Here is a 26,390-nt window from a genome sequence, read left to right as displayed (position 1 = left end):
GAAAAAGCAAAGCGAAGCGCTTGACCTGGCGGCAAACGTGGCCTTCCTGCAGACGTCACGATTTTGCCCGTACGGCGCCGACGGCGACCGAATGTTCCTTCGTGTCGCTTTAACTTCAGCTCGCGCCGCCGGCGGCAAAAGAGTTGCATTTGCGCCGTACTCCCGAAAGGAAGGGCCGGATGTGTGTGCGCGTGCGGTGACCTTTGTGTTGCTCGCAAGGGCGCGCTTGAGCTGCCCGCAGTGTCTGGAGCACACGTGGCTGAAGCAGGACACCAACACCATGAAGGCCAAGAAGCTGTCCAAGGAGAGGATGAAGAAGTACATCCTGAGGAGGAAGTGGCAGAAGACGGGGCACGCCATCAAAGCCATTGGCAGACTCTCGTCCATGGCCATGATGGCGGGGGTCCACGCCAAGAGGGGCTCGCCCACTGAAGGTACACGCACACGCGCGCAGCGCTTCGCTTCGCTCGCCTTCCTTCATTGTTACGCTTGAGTTTGTGGCCACTCGCTTGCTTCCAATCACACTCGTGCAAAAAAAAAGATCACATTCATCATGCGCGTTTGTCATTTGGACTGCAAAAGGTTAAAGGTTGCACACGTTAAACGCGTTCAAGTCAAACACTTGACCAATGTTTGCGGACGACACTCACAATATTTCTAACGATCGGAGGCTGTTTTTTTTTTCCACTTTAATTTTCAATGATGCAAGTCATCAACTGATACGAGAAAGAGGACGAGCGTGTGCAGTGGATCCAAAAATGGAGACTCATTGACCGGCTGCCATTTTGACTGAAGCAACCCCCTTCGCTCCCGGCTGTTTGATTTGATTTGGACTGATTTTGTTTCTTCTTTCATCAGGAAAAAAAAAGTATATTAATGTGTTTCCGTGTTACAGCAATTGGCATTAGAATATAGCTAAGTTGTATAATTTTTCACAAATCTGTCGAAAAGAGCTTTTTGATCTCTTATACTCTGCTGCCACCTCCTGGCCGTTTTTTGTAATAACTAACTACGACCATCGCGTCAAGCATTCTCTTCAGTTGAGAGCCTTCTGGAAGCATTTTTTTTTTAAAAAAGCGTATTTGGGACACTTAAAACATTTTAAATACAACATAGTTATACGTTTTTGGGAGCAAATGAGTTAAACGCTGAAAGAATGAACACATAACAGGAGCTCGTCAAAGTTCCTGGTTCCTTTGTAGCAAAGTTGTGTCTTTTATGTACAATGCGCATCCGTATTGAACTTAACAAAATAAAAGCATTCAACGTTGCGCAAAGGAGTCACAATAACACAATTCAGCAGTGACAAATGAAATAATAATGCATATATTTGCGGGGACTGGGGTCAAGTTGTTGTTTAAGAATTTAGCAAGTTACGTCATTTTAGTCAGCTCTTAATATGAAAAGGAAAATGCACTGAGCTGTCACCGTTGTCTTACAAATGCAATGATGCCATCTCGTGGCAGAAAAGTGACCCCAACACAAATCAATATCACACTCGGTACAGTGCATCTTTTTAATTTTACATTTTGTTATTGAATTGTTATGAAATGACTGCATCAATGACTGAAAAATGCAAACATATTTAAATTAGGATTTTTTTTTGTAAACATAGATATCAATTGAGATATAAAATGTGAGATTAATTGTCAGTTAATTATTGAAGTCATGCAATTAATTACGATGACAACTTTTAATTGACTGACACCTCTAATATATATATATATGCGTACCGGAGCCTGTAAATTTCACTCGCCAATTGTGGAACGAATCCGATTGAAAAATGTCATCGCTTGACAGCTCCAGAATCGCCCGCAGGACTCGACTTTGTTTTTTGAGAATAGAACAGCTGGTGTGTCGTCGCTCCTTTGCGGTTTGTGGTGTTCTGGCGGGAGGAGCAAAGCTCAGGTTCGACTGCCGTGCCTTTCAGACGACAACCGCTTCCTGGAGTGCTTGGAGCTGGAGCGCAGGGCCGAGTGCAAGCCCACCTTCAGCGCCGTCATCCGAGACGTGGAGGTGGTGGAGGGCAGCGCCGCGCGCTTCCACTGCAAGATCGAAGGTACCCCCAAGCGCCCGCGAGCCCGCCCCCGCGAGCCCGCCCCCGCTCGGCTTTTAACCGCCTGCCCGGGGGCCGTCGGCAGGTTACCCCGACCCCGAGGCGGTGTGGTACAAGGACGGGCAGCCCATCAAGGAGACCAGGCACTTCCAGATCGACTACGACGAGGACGGCAACTGCAGCCTCGTCATTTCCGAGGTGCCGAGCGACGCAAAAAGGGGGGGTTGATATGTGGGGGTTTGTCCAAAACCAGCGTTTTCAATTCATCACAGCACTGCTTCACGGTGCGACCAGCCGTAACGTTCAAGTGCTGTCACTAGTCACGGATTTCACTCACGGGTCGGATGTTTTTTTACGATCAGCAAAAAAAAAAAGAAGAAGAGAGAAATAGTACTTTGTCTTCATTTATTTTGTAAACCGCTTTTCCCATTAAATAAAAAAAAAAAAAAATCCAACATAGCCGTTTAGGATTTAGGAACATTCTTATTTTTACATTACGTGCTTCATGTGTCAAATAAAAATGTATTAATGACTTCAAGTCGTGTTTCTAAACAGCCAAGTCTGACATTTCTTGCTTTTTTAAGGAGTTTTATCAAATTGAATGAAGACAAAGTTGTTGTTTTTTAAATAAATAATGAAAAGACCTCAACGTGCAATTGAAGGCACATTCCTTTCCTTTAAACATTGCAAAGTAGCCTCGGTCCACTATTTGGAAAAAAGAATTCAAATAAGCTGTCAACGTTACTTAGCAGCCGGCAGCCAGACACTCGTTGCTCATGCTAACAGCTAGCCGCTAGCCGCTAGCCGCTAGCCACTGGCGTCGGCCGTAGCATACAATATGACCAGGGCCACTTGTGTCTCTTTCTTTACGTCACGCACAATTCCGGTGGCTACGATAGCTGCATGCTACGAGCTAGTAAGTTCATTGAATTAATGTTACATTATAACTATAATTGACTTTTTTTTTTTTTTTTTTTAAGCGTTCATCGTGAATCCGCCCATGCTAGCTGCAGATTTGAAAGGGGGCGTGTCACTGTGTGTCACATGACAGATTAGCAGACCAGATTTGACCAAATCATGTCATTTTCAGCTCGTTTTTGTTCATGAACTAAAATATTCATCGATTTTAGGACATTTTCGTCTCGTCTTCATTCGTCGACAAAAAACGCATCCTGATTTAGTCCCACTTATTGTTTATTAATGAGGGTTTTGGTCTAGTTTGAGTCCAGAGAAAAATGTGTGTTGACAAAAGGATTTTTGTTTAGTTTTCGTTGACGAAATGAACACTCGCTGACAGGAGGTCAAATAAAGGTCAAGGCTCGCCAACATCACGGGAAATGTCAGGGTTGCGAATGTAAATGATTCCCAGGGTTCAAGTGGACATTTTGCTGACGCGTGTGCTTTGTGTCCGCAGGTGTCGGGCGACGACGACGCCAAGTACACGGTGAAGGCCATCAACAATCTGGGTGAGGCCACCTGCACCGCCGAGCTGCTGGTGGAGGTCATGGCTGGGGAGGAAGAGGAGGAGGAGGAGGAAGAATGAGCCTGACAGCTCGGAGACTCTGGTGGGAGGAAAGCAGCGCGGACGGGAAGTGGCGTCCTCGCACTTCCTGTCTGGGGAGGGTGGCGGGATATTGACAGAGATGGGTCAGGTGGATACGCGTAGGATGATGTCATTCACACTTGTCCTGTTGCTTCAGCCAATGGCAGTCAAGCCTTCCAGTTGACCCGCCTCCGTCAATGGTTATTTACGATCACATGCGCGCACACACAAATGCCTTTGTGGTGAAGAGGAGTGTGTGCGTGCGTGCGTGCGTGCGTGCGAGTTTGCTGTGCTCACCTGTGCCTTCACCACCTCCCACGAGGAGCTCACCTGTCATTTATGCGCTCGTGTGATGTCAAGACATCTCCATCCATCCAGTATTTCAACTCAAATAACCTCTTCAATCAACGATTAGTCATACCCCCCCCCCCCCCAAAAAAAATGCTGCTTTTCAAATTAAAATCAGATGTTTGCAAAACTTTGAAAGGACCGATTGCATCATGCGTAATTGCAACCATTTGAAAGCAATCAAGATCTGTAAACGACAAATCAAACATTTGTGGATCCATGGATCAGTGGTTGGCTGCCGTTGCCATGACGATGCCGCGTGCACGCCCGGTCATGACGTCCGCTTAAGGATGTTGAGCAAAACTGCCAACATTCAAAAAATAAATCAATGACAAAAAATGAATACAAGTGAAAATAAAAACGCATATAAAAATATAATTGAAATATTAAATACAAAAAAATAAATGAAAATTGAAATAAACACGATATATATATCAGTATATATATTTTTATATTTATTTTATTTTGTATTGATTTTGGCAGTTTTGCTCCCCCATAGCAAGTAGCTGCCTTGTGATTGGAAGATGGCCTCCGCCCTCCCTCGTGATTGGAAGATGGCCTCCGCCCTCCCTCGTGATTGGAAGATGGCCTCCGCCCTCCCTCGTGATAGCGACACGCACAAAACACACGATGGCGCAATTTCTTCCGCAATCCACTCGACACCTCACCAGTGTGTGTGCGTGTGTGTTTTTGCTGACTTTGATTTGATTTCACGTTGTTTGTCCATCCATGAGTTGTGTACCCTGCAGAAGGTTTGTCCAATTGTCCACCGACTTTGACACGTACGACAAGAGCACAAGTGTACTTCCTGACACGGACGTAATAAAGCAATCACAACAAACGTGCGCCTCCATTTTGGACATCGGTACCGGCGCTCGGTCACGGACAGCACCGGCCCGAGTCACCTGAACAAAAAGTAGCGTATACCTCAGTTTATTTTTCCAGTGTTGTACTAAACTTGAAGTCAACTCTTTGGGACTAAATGGGCCCATTTGAGTACATGTATACATGCTGTTTAGGGCTTTATAAATAAATGGAACCGACAATTTCAGACCCGTTACATTCACAGCAAGTGCCTTCTAAGACCGTATGTAAACTTTTAGCATGTTTCAGTATACTTACAAGTACACACTGAACATCACTTTGTCAGTTGTATTTTTTTAAAGTGTGCTTTGAAAATCGCTACGCAAACAAAACGTATGATTATTCATATTTATATACTTATCAATTTATACTTCCAATAAGTACAAGAAAAGTAAACTGGAAGTATTCTCTCCTAATTTGGAGTACACTTCAAGCATACTTGAGTCTACTGCGTTTTTGGTATACACACGATGGCATGCACCGACAAGGTTAGCATTTAGCTTAGCAGCCGCGCCTTGCCATTTGTGTACGTAACGGGCTCGGGCGCCTGCCAGGCCCGACAACATTTCACCGACATCCCGCTGGCCGCGCTCCCTCCAAGCTGGGCCGCTGAACAAAAGGAAAAGGCTCGGCTCGGCTCGGCTCGGCTCGGCTCGGCCTTCATCACTCTCCACCATAAGCCTCGAAGAAATTCAAGTTAGTTCGGATGCTTGGCGGCGGGAAGGTCACTATTTGGAAACAAATGGACGCCATGTGCTGTTTTGAACAACTTTTGTTTCGTTCCTTCGACCACACTGTTACATTTGGCAGACTGGGCATCTTTTGTTGAATTACGGTTATAATGCTTTCAAATAAAAAACTTATACAAGTTTCCTCCTGCAAATGTCATTAAGCATATCATTGATACGTGTATTTTAGGTCAGTTGTTAAATGTCTGAAGTCCTCTTGAGTTGAACGAATCCAAAACACGATCAATCATGCTGTTTCGACGAAGTGCTGCCTCAAATATCTTTCCACGCTGCTTGAATGCAATTTCAACAACTCAGCCATCGACCGGGCGGCGTGTGTCGATCCTCCAACCGGCCCCCCCTCAAAAAGTAGGAAGTGGCGTTACAGGTGATACTTCATCTTCTGTGACTTGAATCCTGTCAAAATAAGCCACATTTGGAAGGTCATTTTATGGTTGTATATGATCTGAAAAATACTCATTCACATACTTTGTTCATTTTGATAGTCTTGCAATTTGATATTTAAAAGAGCTCCTCGGCTAACATTCACTAACTGACCCTAAAGAACCATCAAGGCAAAAATGATGCTTTCACGAAGCCAGCGGACTATCAAAACCCTGCCACATATTGGCTTCAGCTACTCAACTGGCAGGTAAACGAGCAGACCTCCACCTGTTGAGGAGCAGCACACCTGGCTGAAGCCAATCTGGACCCGCTCGATTCTCCGCCCGATGCAACTTTCACTAACTTTTCAGTAAACAAAACTTTACCAATGCGATTGACTCGAACGACGTAGCCCAGTCAAAACTGCTGAGTCCACATTGGCAGCTCTACACGTGTGTGAAAGGTAATAAAATAAATGACATTGACATTCCAAAAGACGTATGTCTTGCTCGTCCTTTATTTGACATCTTGATAGACCCTTTGGCAGGTACAGACCCCACTTGCAGCTGGCCCTTTAAATGACGTCACGGTTTCCCGGAAGTTTGCGCGTGTCGCGCCCCGCCCCTCTCCCGCTCCTTCCGCTTCGCCTTTCTCGGCTGAGAGACGGAAGCCTGAAAAGGCTGAAGCCCGACTGAGGCGACTCATCTCCGGCGCTCCGCTGGCTCCAAGCTGCGTCCACCCGCGGCTCCTTTTCATGGCGCGCCGCCGCTGACGCACATGGACAGTCGTCAAGAGAAGCCCGCCGCCGTCGTCTACGCTATGGAGAACAAACCCATCGTCACATGTGAGCGCCGCTCTCGTCTCGTCTCGTCTCGTCTGGTTTCGGTCAGCTTAGCCTTAGCTCAAGCGTTAGCGCTAGCTTTAGCGATCACCTTAGCACTGATTAGCTCAATTTAGCAGCTGGAACGTTCGCTCCTCGAGCCGTTTCGGTGTTTCGCGAGGCTTGCGCGGCGGCGGGGCTCGAACAGGGAACCCGACACTGCGGCGCGGGTGTCGGGTTTGCTCGGCTCACCTGGCGGCTAGCTGGCTAGCGCGTTAGTGAGCTTGCTAGCTAGGTAGCCGCACACACAGGTGAGCTTGGCCTTTACTTTGACCTGCTTCGGGTTCGAGTTGTCATGGAAGCAAAGGTGTTGTCCTCGAACCATGAAGAGACTTTTGAGTTGTTTCGGTCGCGGCAGGCTGTCAGGTTCTCGCTGCGGTGCGCATGCGCTCTGTCGTTGCTCGTTTCAGGGGTAGGGTTTCAAGGCAAGGTTCTAAGCAAAGCTCGGGTTTCAAATCAGGCCTCGATTTATTTATTGTTTTCATGGCGATGACTGGCTGAAGGTTTCATACGAAGGCGACCTCGTGGCAATAGTTTCTTTGCACTTTTGTTACCATATTCCATTGAATATTGTGTTAAGCAGACGAATGCATCCCTTGTTGTTGTTGTTGTTGTTGTTGTTGTTGTCGTTGTCGCGGCCATTGCTGTCGACTGGAACTGATGTCCAAGTGCCCTCGGGCTGGCGTCGTCAACATCACGCTAGCCTCTTTTTGTGGGTTTGCGCTTGTCACGTTGAACACCAAAGTTAAGCTTTCAACTTGAGCAGTCGCGATAGGGTTGAGATTCCAGATTCAGGCGTTGAGTATTGTCGTGTTGGCAATGCCGGTGAATGTTCCCGTTGTTGTCCCGGCAGGTGCCGGCGACCAGGCCTTGTTCACGTCTCTCTACACGTCCCTGGCTCAGCAGCTGCCCAGGGAGCCCATGGAGTGGAGGAGGTCAGTACATTCCAGTATCTTACGATCGTCACCTTACGTGACAGGGAGCAAAACGGATCCCGCTCAATTCCGTTGGCCGGGCAGGACGAGGTGAGCGGATCCAACGAGATCCACGAAGAGCGCAGCGCTGGCTGTCAGGAAGATCAAATGAGATGAAAGTCAGGCTTTCGCTCAGAAACAGCCGCACTGGGAATCGTCATTTGGCTCGGGAAAAGATTTCTCCACGGCGGGCTGAGCGAGGACCCGAGTGTGACTTTTAGAAAAGATGCTGTGAGGTTTTAAGGTTTCCGTGATGTGTGTGTGTGTGTGTGTGTGCGTATTGAGGACGTACGGACGCGCTCCCAAGATGATCCACCTGGAGGCCAACTTTGTCCAGTTCAAGGAGGAGCTGCTGCCTAAGGACGGCACCAAGGCCCTGCTCACCTTCCCCTTTCTGCACATCTACTGGACCGACTGCTGCGTGAGTCGCACGCACGTACGCACGCACGCGCACACACTTCAATGTTTGAGCCATTTCCGCCGTCGACCCAAACAAAAAACATGAGGAGCTGCTAAACAAACGGGAAGGGTGAGCCCATAATGGAGAATGCGACACAGCGCTGGTCCGACGGGTTGCCATCTGTGGCCAAAATAATCTGACGGTTCGAAGAGCCCCACGACACAAACGTGGTCACGCAGAATTTTGTTTGTTGGTTTACACGTCGCCAGTGCTGCCAATTTCATATCAGACTCGAGATCTGGGGAAATGTCAATTCAATGAGACTCTTTTCATCTGACGTCGTCATTGGCAAACAAGAGGATGGTGTGTGGTCCGTGGTCCGTCCGTGGTCCGTCCGTGGTCCGTCCGTGGTCCGTCCGTGTCTGCGCTGCGGTGGTGTGGCATCAGTCGCCCACTCGATATGCTCGCGTTCTTACATCCTGCACGTTTATGCCACACTAGCGGGAAAGGGGAGGGCTTGAGGAGTTGGCCACGACCACAACAGATGGACCAACGCGGCAAGTCAATTGTTATCGGCGGATTTTGCAATTATCTGCTTGTTCTGTATGACGTCAAATTGGCCGATAATTACCGCCCACCGATATTATTGTACATCCCTCCTTAAAAGTTTAAGATACAGATGGGTATTATTATTATTATTATTATTTTTTTTGTTGCTATAAAACTCCTCATCAATTAAAATGGTTACTAATATTTATCGGAATGTTTTTGTAACATCAAACATAGCCCGGGTCAAATGGACCCATTTGAAAGTTTAAGAACTACGAAATAGTCGGGTGGGGGTTTCCTCAACGTTTCCTCAACGTTTCCTCAACGTTTCCTCAACGTTTCCTCAACGTTTCCTCAACGTTTCCTCAACGTTTCCTCAACGTTTCCTCAACGTTTCCTCAACGTTTCCTCAACGTTTCCTCAACGTTTCCTCACCAGACAATTAACAGGGTTCATTTTGGTATTACAAACGGTTAATCACGATGAGCTGTCATTGGTTAAGGGGGCACTTTTGGAACATGAACGTAGCCCGGCCTGGCTCAAAGTGACCCATTTGAAAGTTAGAGACCACGTCATCATTCCTCGGGCGGGCATTTTTGGTGCATCCTTGGCGCGGCGGTCCTTGAGCCAGGTGCGTGTGGCCGCAGGACACGGAGGCGTACCGGAGCTCGGTGAAGGAGGACGTGAGCCGGTGGCAGAGCAGCCTGCGAAGTCACGGCTCGGCCGACTGGCTCATCATCGTGGTGGACAGCGGCGAAGCGCGCAAGAAGAACAAAAGCAACATCCTGCCCCGCTCGTCCATCGTCGACAAGATACGCGGCGACTTCTGCAACAAGCAGAACGACAGGTCAGTCCAAGTCACCTTTAAGGTCAGTCCAAGTCACCCTTTAAGGTCAGTCCAAGTCCCCCTTTAAGGTCAGTCCAAGTCCCCCTTTAAGGTCAGTCCAAGTCCCCCTTTAAGGTCAGTCCAAGTCCCCCTTTAAGGTCAGTCCAAGTCCCCCTTTAAGGTCAGTCCAAGTCCCCCTTTAAGGTCAGTCCAAGTCCCCCTTTAAGGTCAGTCCAAGTCACCTTTAAGGTCAGTCCAAGTCCCCCTTTAAGGTCAGTCCAAGTCCCCCTTTAAGGTCAGTCCAAGTCCCCCTTTAAGGTCAGTCCAAGTCCCCCTTTAAGGTCAGTCCAAGTCCCCCTTTAAGGTCAGTCCAAGTCCCCCTTTAAGGTCAGTCCAAGTCCCCCTTTAAGGTCAGTCCAAGTCACCCTTTAAGGTCAGTCCAAGTCCCCCTTTAAGGTCAGTCCAAGTCCCCCTTTAAGGTCAGTCCAAGTCCCCCTTTAAGGTCAGTCCAAGTCCCCCTCTAAGGTCAGTCCAAGTCCCCCTCTAAGGTCAGTCCAAGTCCCCCTCTAAGGTCAGTCCAAGTCCCCCTTTAAGGTCAGTCCAAGTCACCCTTTAAGGTCAGTCCAAGTCACCCTCTAAGGTCAGTCCAAGTCCCCCTTTAAGGTCAGTCCAAGTCCCCCTCTAAGGTCAGTCCAATTTCCCCTCTAAGGTCAGTCCAAGTCCCCCTTTAAGGTCAGTCCAAGTCCCCCTTTAAGGTCAGTCCAAGTCACCCTTTAAGGTCAGTCCAAGTCACCCTCTAAGGTCAGTCCAAGTCACCCTCTAAGGTCAGTCCAAGTCCCCCTCTAAGGTCAGTCCAAGTCACCCTCTAAGGTCAGTCCAAGTCCCCCTTTAAGGTCAGTCCAAGTCCCCCTTTAAGGTCAGTCCAAGTCCCCCTTTAAGGTCAGTCCAAGTCCCCCTCTAAGGTCAGTCCAAGTCCCCCTCTAAGGTCAGTCCAAGTCCCCCTTTAAGGTCAGTCCAAGTCCCCCTTTAAGGTCAGTCCAAGTCACCCTTTAAGGTCAGTCCAAGTCACCCTCTAAGGTCAGTCCAAGTCACCCTCTAAGGTCAGTCCAAGTCCCCCTTTAAGGTCAGTCCAAGTCCCCCTTTAAGGTCAGTCCAAGTCACCCTCTAAGGTCAGTCCAAGTCCCCCTCTAAGGTCAGTCCAAGTCCCCCTCTAAGGTCAGTCCAAGTCCCCCTTTAAGGTCAGTCCAAGTCCCCCTTTAAGGTCAGTCCAAGTCACCCTCTAAGGTCAGTCCAAGTCACCCTCTAAGGTCAGTCCAAGTCCCCCTCTAAGGTCAGTCCAAGTCCCCCTCTAAGGTCAGTCCAAGTCACCCTCTAAGGTCAGTCCAAGTCACCCTCTAAGGTCAGTCCAAGTCCCCCTTTAAGGTCAGTCCAAGTCCCCCTTTAAGGTCAGTCCAAGTCCCCCTTTAAGGTCAGTCCAAGTCACCTTGACCTGAGCGCTTCGACGGCAGGCCACGCTTTCCTGGTCTTGACTCACTTTGCGCTTGTGGTGCCTTGGCACGCTTTGAAGTGGTTGGGTCGGTCTCCCTCCCGGCAGGTGCGTGGTGCTGTCGGACCCGCTGAAGGACTCGTCGCGCTCGCAGGAGTCGTGGAACTCTCTGCTGCTCAAGCTGAGGACGCTCCTGCTCATGTCGTTCACCAAGAACCTGGGACGCTTCGAGGACGACATGCGCACGCTGAGGGAGAAACGCACCCAGCCCGGATGGAGCTTCTGCGAATACTTCATGGTCCAGGTCCAGTACAGCTTCCAGCCTGCCTTGCAGTTCTCTGGACCTTCCTTGGAAGCTTCATTCCGACCCCAAAGCCAGCCTTTGCCATCAGAAATAAATGCATATCAATTATAAATACATTGTGTTTGGTCCGAAAGGAACTGAAACAGTTTTAGTGTTTCCAAAAGAATTGTGATCATTTTTTTCATAATCAAGCCGTAAACAATTAGTTGAAAAATGAATCGTTCATCAAAATGAATCAGCCCTCATTTTCCTCCTGACGCGAGAGCCTTCTTTGAAATGCTTTTCAGGTCAGCGTTCAAGGCAGGATGAAGGTTCCAGTTGGAAAGGCCAACTGGAACCCTAAATTGAAACCGTCATCCCGTCTTGCAAGCGTTGATTTCAAGTCGGGACTGATTTCCGCATTGCTTGTGTGACACCTAACTTGTGTTGTCTTTGGATTCTTGTTGCGTACGTTCGCCGGCGGCGGCGGCGCAGGAGGAGCTGGCGTTCGTGTTTGAGATGTTGCAGCAGTTTGAAGACGCGCTGGTGCAGTACGACGAGCTGGACGCGCTCTTCACGCAGTACGTCCTCAACTTCGGAGCCGGAGGTACGCCAGCCCGCTCGCTCGACCGCAATCGGTAAATCGGCGCTCATTTCCTTCCCTTTGGGGCATCGGTGATCGGCCGCTCTCTTTATCTAAAAGCGACCTGCTCCGCCGAGGTCGGAAAGTCCGCCACTGTCCCCTTCTGCTGTGAGATGACTTTTAGCAGCCATCTTTTTTCTAACTCAAATGTACAATACACAGCGTCATACATTTACATGCATGAAATCTCCAGAGAAAGACTTGAAGGAACTGCAGAGGACCAGCAAAAATGGCGCCTCGTTCGGCTCATTGGCTTGACGAAGACCCACACTCGACACTTAGCGGATAAATCGATGGACCCCAAATACTTTGAAATCATGACCGTTTCCCTTTTATAACGGAGGTTGTTATTTCCGTGGCTCTTCGATACACGGAAACATCATAATGGCCAAATATGAAAAGTGCGTTCCATCATTGACATCATTGGAAATGTACGATTATGAACAAAATCAGGTTAGCTTCGACTTTTGAAAGTGACCGGTTTGGATTTCGAGGTGACAAAATGCGGAGGGTTTGAGTGGCGAGTGAGCTTTTTAAAAGCCGCACTGGTGTTCCACACGTGAACCGGCGCGTCCTGCTCCGCAGACGCCGTCAAGTGGTTGGGCTCCTTCTGCTCGCCGGTGCTCGGCTGGAGCGGTCTCCTGCTGCGGCGACCCATCGACATGGAGAAGCGCGACAACATCCAGCGCGGCGCAGCCAGCCTTCTGGACCTGCGCAGTTACCTCTTCTCGCGCCAGTGCACCCTGCTCATCTTCCTGCTCAGACCCTGGGAGGTCACCCGACGGGCCCTGGAGCTGCTGCACAATTGCGTACAGGAGCTGCGCCTGCTCGAGGTTGGCGCCGCACTTTCACATTAACATCACTTCCGTTCCACTGCCCGCCGTGGCGCCGTGGCGCCGCTGCGCTTTGGGTCTCCGTCCACGACCCCTTTCGATGAAATTAGATCATGACTTTGCTCCGGCTCCTTTCGATTCCGATGGATTCGATTCCTCTGCCGCTCAGGGGGTCACGAGAAAAACGGAATCGTGATGATTTAATTGAGTGAAATCGTGATGAATAAAATGATTTCAAAATGGCAAATTTCAATTCATTGTCCAGCCTTACAACTTGCGTCAATATTAAATATTATTCTGGCTGTGTAGATCTGCTACGTATGAGTGCAGTAAAATTGGCAAATGTCAACAAACTTATAAGTGAGGATTAAAACGACAACGTTACATTTTCGTACACTTCGGCCCTCGTCCCTTCATCATGCAGAAAATAAGAATGTTGCCAGCTTCAGAGCCACCGCTTTTAGCTTTTTGTTGCTGGAAGGGTTCGAAATGTTGCTAAACAGAGCAATAATGGCGGCCTTAAATTTGTGACGATATCATGTGACGATAAAGCAGTACATCCGCATAAAAAACAGCAACCATCAGAACACATAATAAAATGGCGAGCCAAGCTTATTTTATTATTCCTTCTTTTTTTGTTGAGAGCTCAGTAGTTCATTCAGTAGTTCAACATGTGATCATCGTTGCGCACTCTTTTTAAATTATTATTTCTTTGTGACCGCTATTATTGTGAACAAAACCACAATATTGTAGATTCTCACTGAAGGCATCAAAACGATGTGTGAACTGATGAACAGAAAAAAAAGGTGAAATAACTGAAAACATGTTTTATATTCCAATTCTTCAAAATAACCATCCTTTGCTCCGGTTACTTTATTTCGCATTCTTACGTCTGGGAACTCCTTAATAACGACGGTTGTAAAACCCTTTCGGGTGACTGACTACCTTTTGAAGCTCATTGAGAGAATGTGCAAAAAAAGTCATCAGAGAAAAGGCTGGCTATTTATTCATGTACTCGTTTGATTATTTTCGCCTTTTTTTGTGAAGTACATTAACTCCGCATGTGTTTGATAGTCGTCGCCGTTTTGATGCCTTCGGTGAGAATCTCCGAGGTACGTAGTCATGAAAATAAACGAATGAGAAGGCGTGTCCAAACTTTTGGCCTGTTCTGCATCAGATTGAGTTCTTATCCACGCTGACGTTGTTATTATTATTTTGATGTTACCAACCTCCCCACAATTGTACGGGATCTTCCGTCCTAACGGGTCCGCCTGGCACATGGCAGGTGTCGGTGCTGGAGGGGGCGCTGGACTGCTGGGTTTTCCTCAGCTGCCTGGAGGTTCTGCACCGCATCGAGAGCTGCTGCGACCCGGCCCAGTTGGCCGCCAACAGCTCGCACACGGTGGGACTGTGGGCCTACGCCACCGACAAGGTACCCGAGCCACAATGGGGGGGGAAAGGCGGGCAAATGCAAAGAAATGCCCTGTGAAAGAACCAGGATGCATGCGCCGATGGTCCATTTCCTGCTCAAGCCGCAGTGCCGTTGAGCACAATTTTCAGACCGACACCGAGTTGGCTGCCTGCAAATATTGCATGTAGGAGAAAACAGGAGGATGATGATGATGATGATGATGATGAAGGGGGCTTGTGTCCTTGTGTGCAGCTGAAATCTCTGGGTCAGTTGTGCGGGCTGGTGTCCCGCCAAGGTCCGACCTCGGAAGACTTGAACAGGACGGTGGACCTGCTGGCCGGGCTTGGCGATGAGCGGCCAGAAACTGGTAAGCGGACGCGGGCTGCTGCAGGGCTGCCCAACGAAAGGCCCTTCGGGGGGTCAAATCCGGGCCCGGGGGGGCGAGCGCCTTCTCCGCCGTTTAAAAATCAATCCATCAAGGAACTGTTGCACCTCCTCCTTTTTTTTTTTCCTCTGGCGATGACCGCATTGTGAAATTGGCTGCCCATGTTGATTATCTGCGAAGGGGCCCACGTCCTTTAAAATGCTGACACTTTGAAGAATAAACTTGTGTGAGAACTTCGGAATACCCGCCTGTAGAAATATTTGAGGTGTCGGTGCTCCAGTCGATCGGCGGGCGGCCCATTTGCGTGGGAAAGTACACGATGGACACGTGCGGCTCAACACCTTTCATTGCTATTGTCTTCAGATTAAGACTCTTAATGACTGGACAGGTGACCTGAGCTCAGCCGTTTTTTCCTCTCTCGGCAGCTTCCTATCTACTGTATACTCGAGCGTCGGAGCGTCAGCCCGCTCGGAGGTCGACGGCCGACGCTGTAGCGGAGGATTCTTTTATTCCCTCGGCAGTAATCGGAAATCCAGATGTTCCATGTTTAAAATTGCCAAAATGGCTAAATTCAAATACATCATCAGCGCACTTATCTAGTTGAAACCAGTTAAGACCATGAAGTCACACATGGGGGGGGCAGCCAAGAAAGCATTTTGGACAGATTAGACCTTCTTCCGCATATTAAGAGAAAGCGGCTTGTGTACTCGATCTTTCTGCCAACCAGTAAATCGTTGCAACAGTTTACTGGATGGCAGCTACTATATACGAATCGGATGCCGTTTTCTGCCTCTTGTTAGTCTCGTGAGAATTCAAGATAAAAGGGCGGGGCAGGGCTTCACTCCGAACCTTTCAGTAGAGCAATCTCATGGATGATGGCGGGCATTGGAATCGGCAGCATCAAACCCCGATGACGGACACGGGCTTCATTTCAAGAGACAGTATTGCTAAATGTCCGTCAACAGCTTCAGGAGGACAAGAACACAAGACTCTTCTTTTTGAAGATGTCCAACTTGATTTTGGGCTGTGGTCTGATGAGTCGCGTGTGTGTGTGTTGACGTGGTCTTTTGCATTTCTGACATGTGCTTTGAGATTTGGAGGTGGCCGCCGTCCAAGCGCAGTCGTTCTGTGACGCGTTTGTCTTTGTCTTTCGTCAGTCAACAGTCTGCAGAGTCCCTACAAGAAGCTGAAGGAAGCCTTGTCGTCCGTGGAAGCTTTTGAAAGGCATTACCTGGTGAGTTGCTCGGACCGCTGCAGCTGCCCTGGAGGCTCACTCAACTTCCTCCCTCCCGCCCAATCAGGAGCTGTGCCAGGCGGCCATGGAGATGTACCGGACCATCGGGAGACTGCGCTCGGCCCGACTGCTCGGAAAAAGTCTGGCGGAATTTTACATGTGAGCGCAACCGTTCTGACATTGACGACGATGATTTGAGTGATGTTGACTTTTTGTGTGTGGTTGCGCCTGTCCATGTTTACCTGCATGCGTTTGTGTCTCCATGTTTGTGCATTTGTGCGTTTGTGTGTTCCAGGAGCAAAGGCGAGCCGGAGCAAGCCGAAGTGTTGCTGGCGGAGGCTCTGCATTCGTACGTTTGCGAGGGCTGGACTTTTCCGGTCACTCACACCAGGAAGCAGATTGGCGAGTGCCAGAAACTGCTGAGACGAAGAGTGGAGTATCCTCGTCCTCCTCTCGTCGGTCCGCTTCACGGCGGCTGCGGGCGAAGTCTCGCAACCGTCCGCTCGAGCCCAATGCGAATTTGTAGCGTCCAGGTTGACGTGGGGCCGGCGAACAATTGATTTATTTATTTTTAGGCTGGCAACAGCAAGTAGTTCGTGGGTCACACCGTACTGCTGGACTTTTACTTGGGTCCAACCACAAGATTCTAGCCACGTCATTGGTCCGATTTTCTGTCGCCGGCCATTGTCCAGATTGTGTTTCTTTGGGAAAGACATAATCCAGGATCAACGATTTGCTGCCGGCGAAACTCAACCTGATGGCTTTTGGGAACAGTCCCACTGCTAATGTCGTTTTCATTCCGCGGGCCAACACGACTCTTTGTGATTGACGTAAAAAACGAACAAACGTGTCAAGCATTCGCAAACGTGATTCCAGACCAGCGCGGTCGGTGGGTTCCGCACACCGGCACGGTCCCTGCTCCGCCGGTCCCGAATCCTGTTGTTTCCTTAACCGCAGTCCCTCGCTAGCTCCCTGCAGACCAGCGCCTTACTGGCGGGCGACGCCAACCTCGGCACGGAAGAGAGGACTCGCTTTTGCCGCGACGTGCTGGACTACGCCGGCGCGCCCGCCGATCCGGGTGAGCACCCGCTTTTTGACCACCCGCTTTTTCAGGGCGGCTCTTGAGGAGGCCGCATGCTGACGACTTGTGTGTGCTCGCTCCGCAGGGGGCGCGACCTCCGCCAAGGTCACGCTGGACATGAGCGTCTTTGCTCGGCTGACGCGGATCCGATTCAGGCCGGACGGCGCCTGCGTGCACTCGGGCGCCACCCTGCAGGTAAGCTTCCATTTTGCATGTCGTTTTCAGCCGAAGCTGGAAGACCACAACATTTATAGTTGAAGTGAATCTGATATTGTTTATTGTCCTCCAGATAAATTATTTTCCTTTTTTAAAAATGAGTGAGTGATGCATTCAAGAAGATACGGCAAAATCATTATGCAGTATTTCAAAAACGAAAAACATTAGAAAACTCAAGCTTATTTCATGTTTGGCAAATAAGAAAATGTGGTCACCAGCATGACAACACTTGAGGACCGCTGGTCCATACAATGTGACCACTTTTTATCATTTTGCCTTTAATTTGTTATATTATTATTTTTTTTACATATAATATGCTCCCTCGGTAGTCAAGTCAAGTTTATTTCTATAGTCCTTAATCACGCAGGAGTCTCGGAAGAGGGCGTCACGTGCCCTCGGTTGACAAATATCAACGACATCCTCTAATCAAACCACAAGAGGGCAAGAAAAAACGCAACAGCAACAAAAACATCAGGCGAAAAATGAGAAACCTTGAGAAGGGATTCGCCTTCCACGATGATCAGTTTGCAATGGAGGCCCAAAGGGCAACCATTGACATTGTTTGTGATGCTATACAACATTAACTAGAATCGTGCAAAGTCCCTTGAAGAAGTTGAAGCACAGCAAGAAGACGCCGTCAGGGAAGTGGGTCCTCATCCAAACCCGGCCCGGTTGGCCGGGCAGCTCCCTCCTTGGCGCCGTGGTTTTGAAATGGTGCAATGACGGTGCTCCGTCGCTACCGTACGGTTATCGCAGATTTTCACTTTGTGGGTCGGGTCGCCCTTCCTTAGAAGTAAGACAAGTAAAAAAAAAAAAATTAAAAAAAAAGGTTTATTTCCCTCAGTCACTGTTCCCTTCTAGTGGGCGCGTTCACAAATATACTGTTTCACTCAGAATGTTCGGACCTTGTTTAAATGAGCCGTTCGGTTACGCGCAGTGCCCCCCCAAAAACGGAAAAAAGTATTCTTCATCATATTGATTTTTCAAAGTGACATTTCTGACAAGTTTAGAAAGGTGCGAGCCGTGCAGCGAGGGCGGGAATCACTTCATCCAGTCCGAAAAAGCGCGTCTTATTGCGGATGACATTTTGCCGCCTGCTTTTGCGCTCAGGTGGAGCTGACGCTGCGCTGTCTGATGCCCGTCGCCGTGCACGTGGACGAGATGGCCGTCGGCATCCACCTGGACGTCGAGAACGCCTCCAAGGGGGGCGCTCAGGGGCGCGGCGGCGGCGGCGGCGGCGGCGGCGGCGGCCTCCCCGCCACGGTGGACTTCGAGGTGGCCGTCTCTCCGGCGGGGCGCCCGTCCTCGCTGAACAGCGGCCCCCCGCCCGAGATGGACGAGGCGCATGACCGCAGCCCCTCGGACGATTCCCTCAGCTCGGCGGGCGTGGTGTGCAAGAACGCGCACCTGGTCATACGCCGCCACGACAGCGGCTCGCCTCAGGACGCGCCGCACCCCCTCGCTCGTAGCCCCCACGCCGCCGCCGCACCCGCGCTGCCCGTGGCCCTGAAGGAGGGTGCGCGGATGCTGAGGGGGCGGGACATCACGTTGGAGCCCGGAGACAACATCGTCGTCCTCGCCGCGCCTGTGAGACGCCGCTTCCGTCCACCTTGGGGGGGGTCGTCCTGTGTGTGTGTGTCTGTCTGTCCTGTGTTTGTTTTGGATTTGTCATGTGTGGGTTTGTGTGTTGTATCTTTGTGTTGCTGTGTGATCAAAAACACAAAAAAACTAATGCACACAAATAATCCAAAACTCACATCAGATGCAACACGTATACAAAAACAACACACAAAGCACACCACGTACAAAAAAAGGACAAGAGCAGTAGGGAAAAAAACGAGGCTCAAGTCGCTGCTCCATTAAGGAGGGGGGGGTTTGGGGGGGGCATTGTATGAACGTGGAAAAACCTCAGCACTTGCAGCCACGTAATAAAAGACATTACAGCACATTAGCGGGGGGGGGGGGGTCGGGGGCGTGCCAACGTCGACACCCTGTCCAGCAGCCTTGCCACGGCGAGCGTATCCGCAGCGCACCCGGGTCCTTACAGGGAGTTAGGAGAGTGGGAGGAGCAACCAAAGGCGTGATAATGGGGATGCGTATTCATTGTATGATATTCAGCGTCGAAGCTGAAGTCTGTCCAAATATCCCAGCTGACACGCTAACACACATCGTCTCGTTGCCGTGGAGACAGCCTCGGCAGGCATAATCGGGAATACCAAGCGCAGGACAAACGAGAGGAGGACCCCAGCCAGGGTCTAAACGCGTCCACATCGAGCAGAAGAGTGTTTACAAGTAACGGCACGACAGAAAACCCAGGAAGAACCTCGAACACACAAAGTCACAAACAAGACGCAATGCGAAGAATGAATGCGGCGCGTGCGTTGACTCGAATGAAGAGCGCCACCTGCTGTTTGTGTGTTTTTGCTCAGAGCGACGAGTCGGCCACGTACACGCTGCGGCAGCTGTGCGTCACCTTGGCCCACGTCAACTTTGTCCTGCCTCACATCTACCCCTCGGTCCAGTACCACGTCTACTCTCAGGAACCGCAGCTCACCGTCCAGCCGCTCTCAGGTGAGCCGCCGCCCCAGGTGGGAGGCGCGTCTGCGCCGCTCACGCCGGGAGTGAGCGGCGCCATGTGGCGCTCTCAAAGCATGCACATCCTTTGGGCCTTAATCTGCAGCTTCCTCAAAGTCAACCGCAACTAACCAAATAACTCTTATTTTTGTGAACAAAATCCAAAAGAAAACTTTTCTATAACTAATGACGAGGCCGCATTTTGCTGATGAACTCCGATTCCGCAAACCACAAGAGCATCTTTAGGCCAGCGACGCTGCATAGAACTTATTGTCCAGAAAATGTTGCGCTTGATTACGACTCTTCGACGTTCCTTCTTGCGGCGAACGGCCGCGCTGGAATCGCGACAAGGCAACTTTATTTCTGTAGCACATTTCAAGGCGAGTCGACAGCCGTGAGCATCAACGGAAACAGAAAACACAGAAAGAAAACAGAAGTAGCTGACAAAGACAAAAAAAATGTTTAAAAGACTTGACTTAATCATGTTTACTTCAAACCCGAGTCTCCATGACAGAAATACGTTTCAAAGCGTACCCAAAGGCTCAGGGCTTAAATGAACTCATTTGCTCCCCAAAAATGCTTGAAGTGTCCCAAAGACATAATTATATGTCTTTTTATGCTCGAGCATACAGAAGCCTCTCCACTGCAAAGAACTGTTGAAGAAATGCTAGTTATTACACAAACGACCAGCAGGTGACAGCAGAGCAAAATATCAACCCAGGCCATGTAAAAAAAAAAAATTGCTCATTTACTCACAGTTCTAAACATTTGTGAATAATGATGAAACTTAGCTATATTCTAATTCCAATTGCTTCAAAATGAAAATAGATAGAATTCCACTTTTTTTTCCTGATGAAAGAAGAGGCATGTTTTGATAGCAACAGAACACAATATTGTGTGAAGCTTTCAAAATCAGTCCAAATCCAGTCAAACGGTCGGGAGTTTTTCTTTCGTTTGAGGAATGGAAATCGTTTTTATGTTCTTAATTTCGTGACTGGAAACGTTTTGGTGTGTCAACTGTGAGCTGAGCGTGGCCCCTCCCCTTTCGTGCGTTCAGAGCCGCTGTTGGCCGGCCTCCCGCAGACGGTGAAGTTCACGCTGCTGACGGGCCACTACGCCGTGAAGAAGGGCGACGCCCTGCAGCTCAGCAACAGCGACAGCATGCCGGTCCTCGCCAACGCCGCCTGCGCCGCGCGCGTCAGCAACACCAGCGCCGGTACGCACGCGCCGCCGCCAAAAGCGCCGCCGTAAGCCTTAATTGCGATTGCCGTCGGACAGCCGTGTCGCAGAGCGCGCTGTCGGTCCAGTCGTCGGACAAGGTGACCAGCATCAGCTTGCCGGCCACGCCTCCCTACCACACGCTGGAGTTCCATCTGGAGGTCCTGTGCCTCATCCCGTCCGGACCCGCCGACGAGAGGCTGACCAACGGCGAGGTCCGACACCGGCCGCGAAGCTACAGTCACCCCGACACGGCCATGACCGCCATGGACCAGAGGGTGAGGCGGGGGCGGGGCACGGCGGCGCCCGACGTCCGCTCACCTCTTTGTCCGTCTCCAGATGTCCATCGACTGTCCGTGGTCCATCTACTCCACCTTGCTCACCCTCACCTTCCACATCCCCTTCAAGACGGAGCACTCGCTGCTGTCCGCCGGAAACAGGTGGGTGGGCCGCTGCCTCGCACCCTGTGGCGCAGCGGTGACCGCACTGTTTAGCCCCAACCCGCCACGCGACCCGTAAATTCAATTCAAATGAGCTCGGCACGCCGCCGCCACGCACGCACGCAAGTCGCGCCAACATTCAACCATACTTACAATTTCATGTGGATGAAATATTGCCATCTTGATTTCACGGCCGGCTTGCAAAGTTTGTTTTCTTATTTTTTTCCATGTTCGCTAGATGTCACTCAAAGTTGATAGCTAAAGAATCCTACTTTCTTTTTTTCTAATGAGAACGTAATCCATTTGTTACGTTACGTTAATGTCAACGTCGTCATAGCACGCAATAAATATTCGGTTTGGCTTGAGAAATGCTGGCACGCTCGGGTTTGACTTTTTGGAGAACGTTTGGCAGTAAAGTCGCACACAATGAAACGTGGATCGTGTCGCATCCGCCTGCAGGAAGTACATCCAGGTGTGCGTGCGCAACGTGTCGGATTCTGACTTCACGCTGGCCCGGGTCAAACTGGCGGAGAAAGGCCAGCAGGATGGCCAGCGGTGGCGGGCGCCTCTGGAGATGCCGTCCCTCAACGGCACCGCCGAACAGGTGACCGCAAACTTCGCCTTTGCCTGCTGTCAGCGAATGGCCTCGAGTTCGAGAGTGGCCAAAATAGCGCATTTCATTTGTTTTCAAAGGGACTTTTTATCGAAAAGCACATTCGCACAACTCGCAATTATTAGAAAATGTACAACATTCTCGTGCTTTTCCATTTGACATGAGCAATAAGAACATTGAACCAACAAAGCGGGGAGCCGGGAACCCGTTTCGCCGGGAACCCGTTTCGCCGGGAACCCGTTTCGCCACGAAGTTTGTTCCGCACACAAAAAGAGTGCAGGAGTGGACATTAAACAAAGTCACCTGGTACAGCCTTGACATACTTTTGTCCATTTAGACCAAATTGAGTAAAAATGTCTCTTCCGACATGGACCCAGTCGTCTCGTCGTTGGCCTTTCAGGTTCGAGCCATTTTCTTCTTGGTGCTTTCTTACTTGCCGCCAGCAGAATATGGACAAGTTGCTGCAAGTCAACTTGACCCGCGCAGGCACAAAGTAATCAAGGACATTAAATGCATTTTGCAAACCATAATGAATGTCCGTCCAACCAATAATCTTGTACGGCTCAACATTCCCAAAATATAATATATCGGTTGGCGCCACCATTTTTACATCTCCAGCACGTTTCTCCGGTTCTTGGTGTTTCTTCTGGGCTGGCGTGACCACAAAGAAACACCTTATTGGGTCCTTCCAACAAAATCCACGCCAGATGTTTGACCCCCGTCCTGGTCCACTGTTTCTGGCATATGTCCATTTGTCTTCTGCAATACGGATTGTCCCCTCTCGTTCCCGCTCCTGCTTCACGTAGCATGTGCTCCGCCCTTTTCCCGGCAGGATGCTGTTATGCCGCTTTCGGTCGGAGTAATCGATTGTATTAGTGACGTTTGGATTTTAATATTCCGCTTGAAGTCGTTTTGAACCTGCAAGTATCTGAAGAACCCAACCCATGTTTTTGTTTTAAAGTTTCAAAAGGTTGAAGTGTCCCCTTGTAGACAAATGAATTCTAATCGGTTCATCTTTTTGAAATCCGTCATTGTAATCTGTTATCATGTGTTGGCGTAAACTCGCTGTCATAAGCACGCCTGCGCTACATTTTTTTTACGTTGAAATATTTCCTTGTTTTTTACCAAAAGATAAATATGATCGTTTGAATAATGGGGATTTCAATTATTACCAAAATAATGGTGCTTGATATTGTCTTCATCGTTAAGCAGCTCGATGTCAACCCAATTCCAAACAAAAAAGGACGGCCAATAATTGACACGTAATCCTCAAGGTTTTTTGTCCGAGATGATGACCTCGGCTTTTCTTTGCAAATGTAATTGTTGTGATTTTGAATTTGGTGAGGAAACGTCACGCGAGCTTTTGCCTCAAACAAAAGGTGACCGACAGACGCCGTTCCTGACCAGTGATTCGCGGCTGACGCCCGCGTGTGTGTAGTTGTTGTGCAGCAAGCAGAGCGTGTACTGCCTGTGGGAGGCCGCGTGCAAGGACGAGCTCCCGTCCAGTCTGGAGTGCGTCTTCTCGGCGAGTTTCTGTCCCCGCGGTTGCCGCGACGCCGCCGCCGCCTTCAAGCTCTTCCACTACCACTTCCTGTTGGACAAAGTGCCCGTAAGAAACAGCAGGGGGCGCCCTGCCGCTCTCCCTTCAGGAAAACCTCGTGTGTGCGTTTGCCCATTGGGGTGCATTTGTGTGTGCGCCGGCAGACCTTGTACAGCGTGAGAGCCGACATGGTCCCGCCGGCGGGCGAGGGTCGCTGCCGCTCGGGCTCCCTCTGCGGTCTGGAGGTGGTCATCGCGCGATTGGCCGAGCCTGCCGACGCGGAGACGGCGGCCGCCGCCGATGACGACAAAACCGACGCCGATGGCCTCGGGAGCAGCAAAGTCATGTACGAAGGTACGACGCCGGCACGACGTCTGTGTTTCAATTAGTGACGGTTGATGACTTGAACATCAATGTGTCAATCGCATCCACTATGCGGGGACGTGAAAGTCCCCGCAGCCCACTTGGGACACTCGACATCAACGGTATGTCGGGACCGCCCGAATGCCGCGACGTCACCAACCTGCGCCACCGCCGGCAAAATCTCTACCTTTTGGCAAAATTGATACCTTATGTTGAATATAGCGATGATAGCGGCCAGCTTACGTTGAAGCCGTCACAAATGCGAAGCATTGTGCGTAACAACAATAAGAACGATGAAGGAAGAAAAATAAGCGTTCCTGCGAGAGATGCACCGAAATTACATTTTTGGGCCAAAACAGAAAATGGGAAAAGCAAAAACCCAAACGCCGAAAAAAAAAGGAATGCCAATTTTTACAATCATTGCATTTATTATAATTAATCAAAAGGATATTATTATTATTATAAAATATGTATTTAGCTCTGGCATTTCAACAAAGCACATTATAAATTGAAATGTGGCCATGCAGACGTGTTGGCATGAAACACCAAACAAGGCCTGAGCATTTTCTGGCGGTGCCGTTGCACTTCATAGTCAATGTCGTTGGCACCGGCGGGCGCGGATGCGTGCGGCGCACTTAAGAGCCGCACATTCACATATTCGCCCACATTTCAAATTAAAGAAGTACATTTGTTCGCATCAGACATAGCGGCAAGTGTTTCTGTGTTTAGAAGTGTTGATAGCAATAGTGCTAGCATTAGCTCAAGTCTTTAGCACGGCCACCGGGATGCCGGTGAAAAAGGGGAAGCGTTCGAGGGGCTCTTCTAAAAGAAAAAGGGGGGGAAGGCGCTGCAGCAGAAAGAGTGGCTCACTCGCCAGGTCCGTCTTTTTTTTTTTTCCCGCCTGCTGAAAGCGATGAAGCTGCTGCGACCGACTGCTGCAAACTCGCAGCGCTTTTTCAGCCATATTCTTTCGGCTTTCATTTTATTTGGGCCAAAATAGACATTTTGGGCCCAATATTTTCGCTGGCCGAATATTCGACGCATCGCTGGTTTCTGCCGTTACATTTGGGTCCCGCCAGCCATCACGGCCGTGTTTGCGTGTGCGTGTTTTGTGCAGTGGCAGACAGCAGCAGCAACTGGGCCGTGTGCGGTCGCAGTTCGGGCCTGGTGTCCATGCCGTCGTCCGGAAGCTGGACTCACAAAGTCCACATCGAGGTCATGCCGCTGTTTGCCGGCCATCTTCCCTTCCCCAAGATCAAAGTCCTCAAGTATCTTCCCCACAACGCCAACGCCATCCAACCAGACGCCGGTCAGTAATGCGCACGTCAACACACGCAAACAACACGTCGGCCTCCAAAAATCACGACAAAAATTCCCACCGTGAACAAAAGTGTTGTGGTATGACGGCTTTTTTTTTTTAAAAACGAATATTTGGGTAAACCTTTTTTTTCCTTTGCAAACAACCTATTATTGAGTCGCATTTAGTGGGCGGGGCACGGTAAGGTCAATTGGCTTCAAAGAGGCGCCTCGTTGACACAGCAGCCAATCAGGAGAGCTCATTTCTGTTTCTGGTCAGTATTAGCGGTTATTGACAATTGTTTTTGTTTTTTATTTATCAAAAGGTAAACCGTGCATAAATTGTTCAACATTTTCCCTTTTAAAGACGCTAATGTTTTGATTGACCTTTCCTCGTTTCGGCATCCACTGCCACCTTTCTCAGAAGCTTTATAAAAAAAAGAAGAAGAAAAAGACGAGATTTGCCGAGTGTGTATTGGTGGAGATTTGCAAAAACCGAGACGCCCCAAAAAAGTGCGGGACTGCAGTAGTTTGCGGACAAAATAGCAACGGCGCCGCCAATTGACGGACTCAACTGCGATTCTAATGAACGACAACAAATTCCGCGCTCAAGCCGGCGCCGTCGCGCACACGCACACACCCTCGCAACTTGTCGCTGAGTGCGGCGCGTGCGTCCCGACGTCCTCAGACAGCCTGGTGGAGAACGACAGCCTGTCTCTCCTGGACAAGACCCTGGACGAGGCGGCGGCCGACACGGCCAGCGTGCGCAGCCGCGGCAGCGTCCAGTCGCTGGGTGAGCAGCAGCAGCACAGAGGCGCGGCCATGCCCCGCCTGGAGCCCTTCAGTCCGGGCCAGGTCTTCAACCACAGCCACGCCCGGCAGGTCCTGGTCCTGCCCGCCGCCGACGACCACATCGTGGAGATCCACGCCACGTGACCGCGCCCCCGCCGCAGGTACCGCCCGCCGCCCGCCGCCCGCCACCCGCAGCGTCACGTGTCAGAAATGAAGACTTTGTACAGACGCGACAAACGTCAGCGCCATGCAAATAACGTGCGTGTCGGCTGCCGGCGGGCACCGGGCCGTCAAATCAAGACCGCTTGTCGTGCTCATGCGCGTCGCTCGGCCCGCAGCACACACACACGCGTGTGCATATTGTAAATGTTTACCCCCCCCAAATTTGATTGACAGTCATATTATTAATAAAATGCTCACTGACGTGGCA

General features: G+C 50.1%; 2 protein-coding genes and 1 long non-coding RNA gene across 3 annotated transcripts in view; 2 read left to right on the top strand and 1 right to left on the bottom strand.

Annotated features, from left to right (window-relative positions):
- LOC147165124 (myosin light chain kinase, smooth muscle-like) overlaps positions 1–5,694 on the top strand; it is a 17,874-nt gene extending 12,180 nt beyond the window's left edge. Inside the window, exons 15-18 of the mRNA XM_086090625.1 lie at positions 220–434; positions 1,931–2,059; positions 2,142–2,254; positions 3,471–5,694. Coding sequence (XP_085946751.1) covers positions 220–434; positions 1,931–2,059; positions 2,142–2,254; positions 3,471–3,599 — 586 coding nt within the window. The 3' untranslated portion in view covers positions 3,600–5,694. The remainder of the gene's footprint in view (positions 1–219; positions 435–1,930; positions 2,060–2,141; positions 2,255–3,470) is intronic.
- Positions 4,376–6,875, bottom strand: LOC147165123 (uncharacterized). The gene is made up of 2 exons (XR_015096629.1): positions 6,310–6,875; positions 4,376–5,956 (listed from the first exon to the last, which is right to left on the bottom strand). It is a non-coding gene; the product is annotated as an uncharacterized LOC147165123 (long non-coding RNA).
- Positions 6,553–26,390, top strand: trappc10 (trafficking protein particle complex subunit 10). The gene is made up of 24 exons (XM_086090622.1): positions 6,553–6,767; positions 7,657–7,738; positions 8,063–8,198; positions 9,374–9,573; positions 11,147–11,342; positions 11,817–11,928; positions 12,550–12,797; positions 14,083–14,229; positions 14,461–14,575; positions 15,751–15,827; positions 15,895–15,986; positions 16,123–16,263; positions 16,796–16,905; positions 16,994–17,103; positions 18,235–18,711; positions 19,554–19,695; positions 20,756–20,914; positions 20,977–21,194; positions 21,256–21,356; positions 21,816–21,960; positions 23,408–23,578; positions 23,674–23,863; positions 24,990–25,181; positions 25,857–26,390. The coding sequence occupies exons 1-24, from the start codon at positions 6,701–6,703 to the stop codon at positions 26,102–26,104; spliced, it is 3,876 nt and encodes a 1,291-aa protein (XP_085946748.1). The 5' UTR covers positions 6,553–6,700; the 3' UTR covers positions 26,105–26,390.

This window comes from Leptonotus elevatus, chromosome 12 (assembly GCF_054856555.1).
Source record: "Leptonotus elevatus isolate MCC_2025b chromosome 12, RoL_Lele_1.0, whole genome shotgun sequence".
NCBI classification, from domain to species: Eukaryota; Metazoa; Chordata; class Actinopteri; order Syngnathiformes; family Syngnathidae; genus Leptonotus; species Leptonotus elevatus.
The sequence above is the reverse complement of the archived record's forward strand: the minus strand, read 5'-3'. Positions and strand labels throughout refer to the sequence as shown.

Coding starts and splice junctions, on each gene's coding strand:
- trappc10 (XM_086090622.1), top strand. CDS start 6,701: ATGGACAGTCGTCAAGAGAAGCCCGCCGCCGTCGTCTACGCTATGGAG. Junction 14,576..15,750: donor CGATGAGCGGCCAGAAACTG/GTAAGCGGACGC, acceptor GTCTTTCGTCAG/TCAACAGTCTGCAGAGTCCC. Junction 21,357..21,815: donor CTGCTGTCCGCCGGAAACAG/GTGGGTGGGCCG, acceptor ATCCGCCTGCAG/GAAGTACATCCAGGTGTGCG.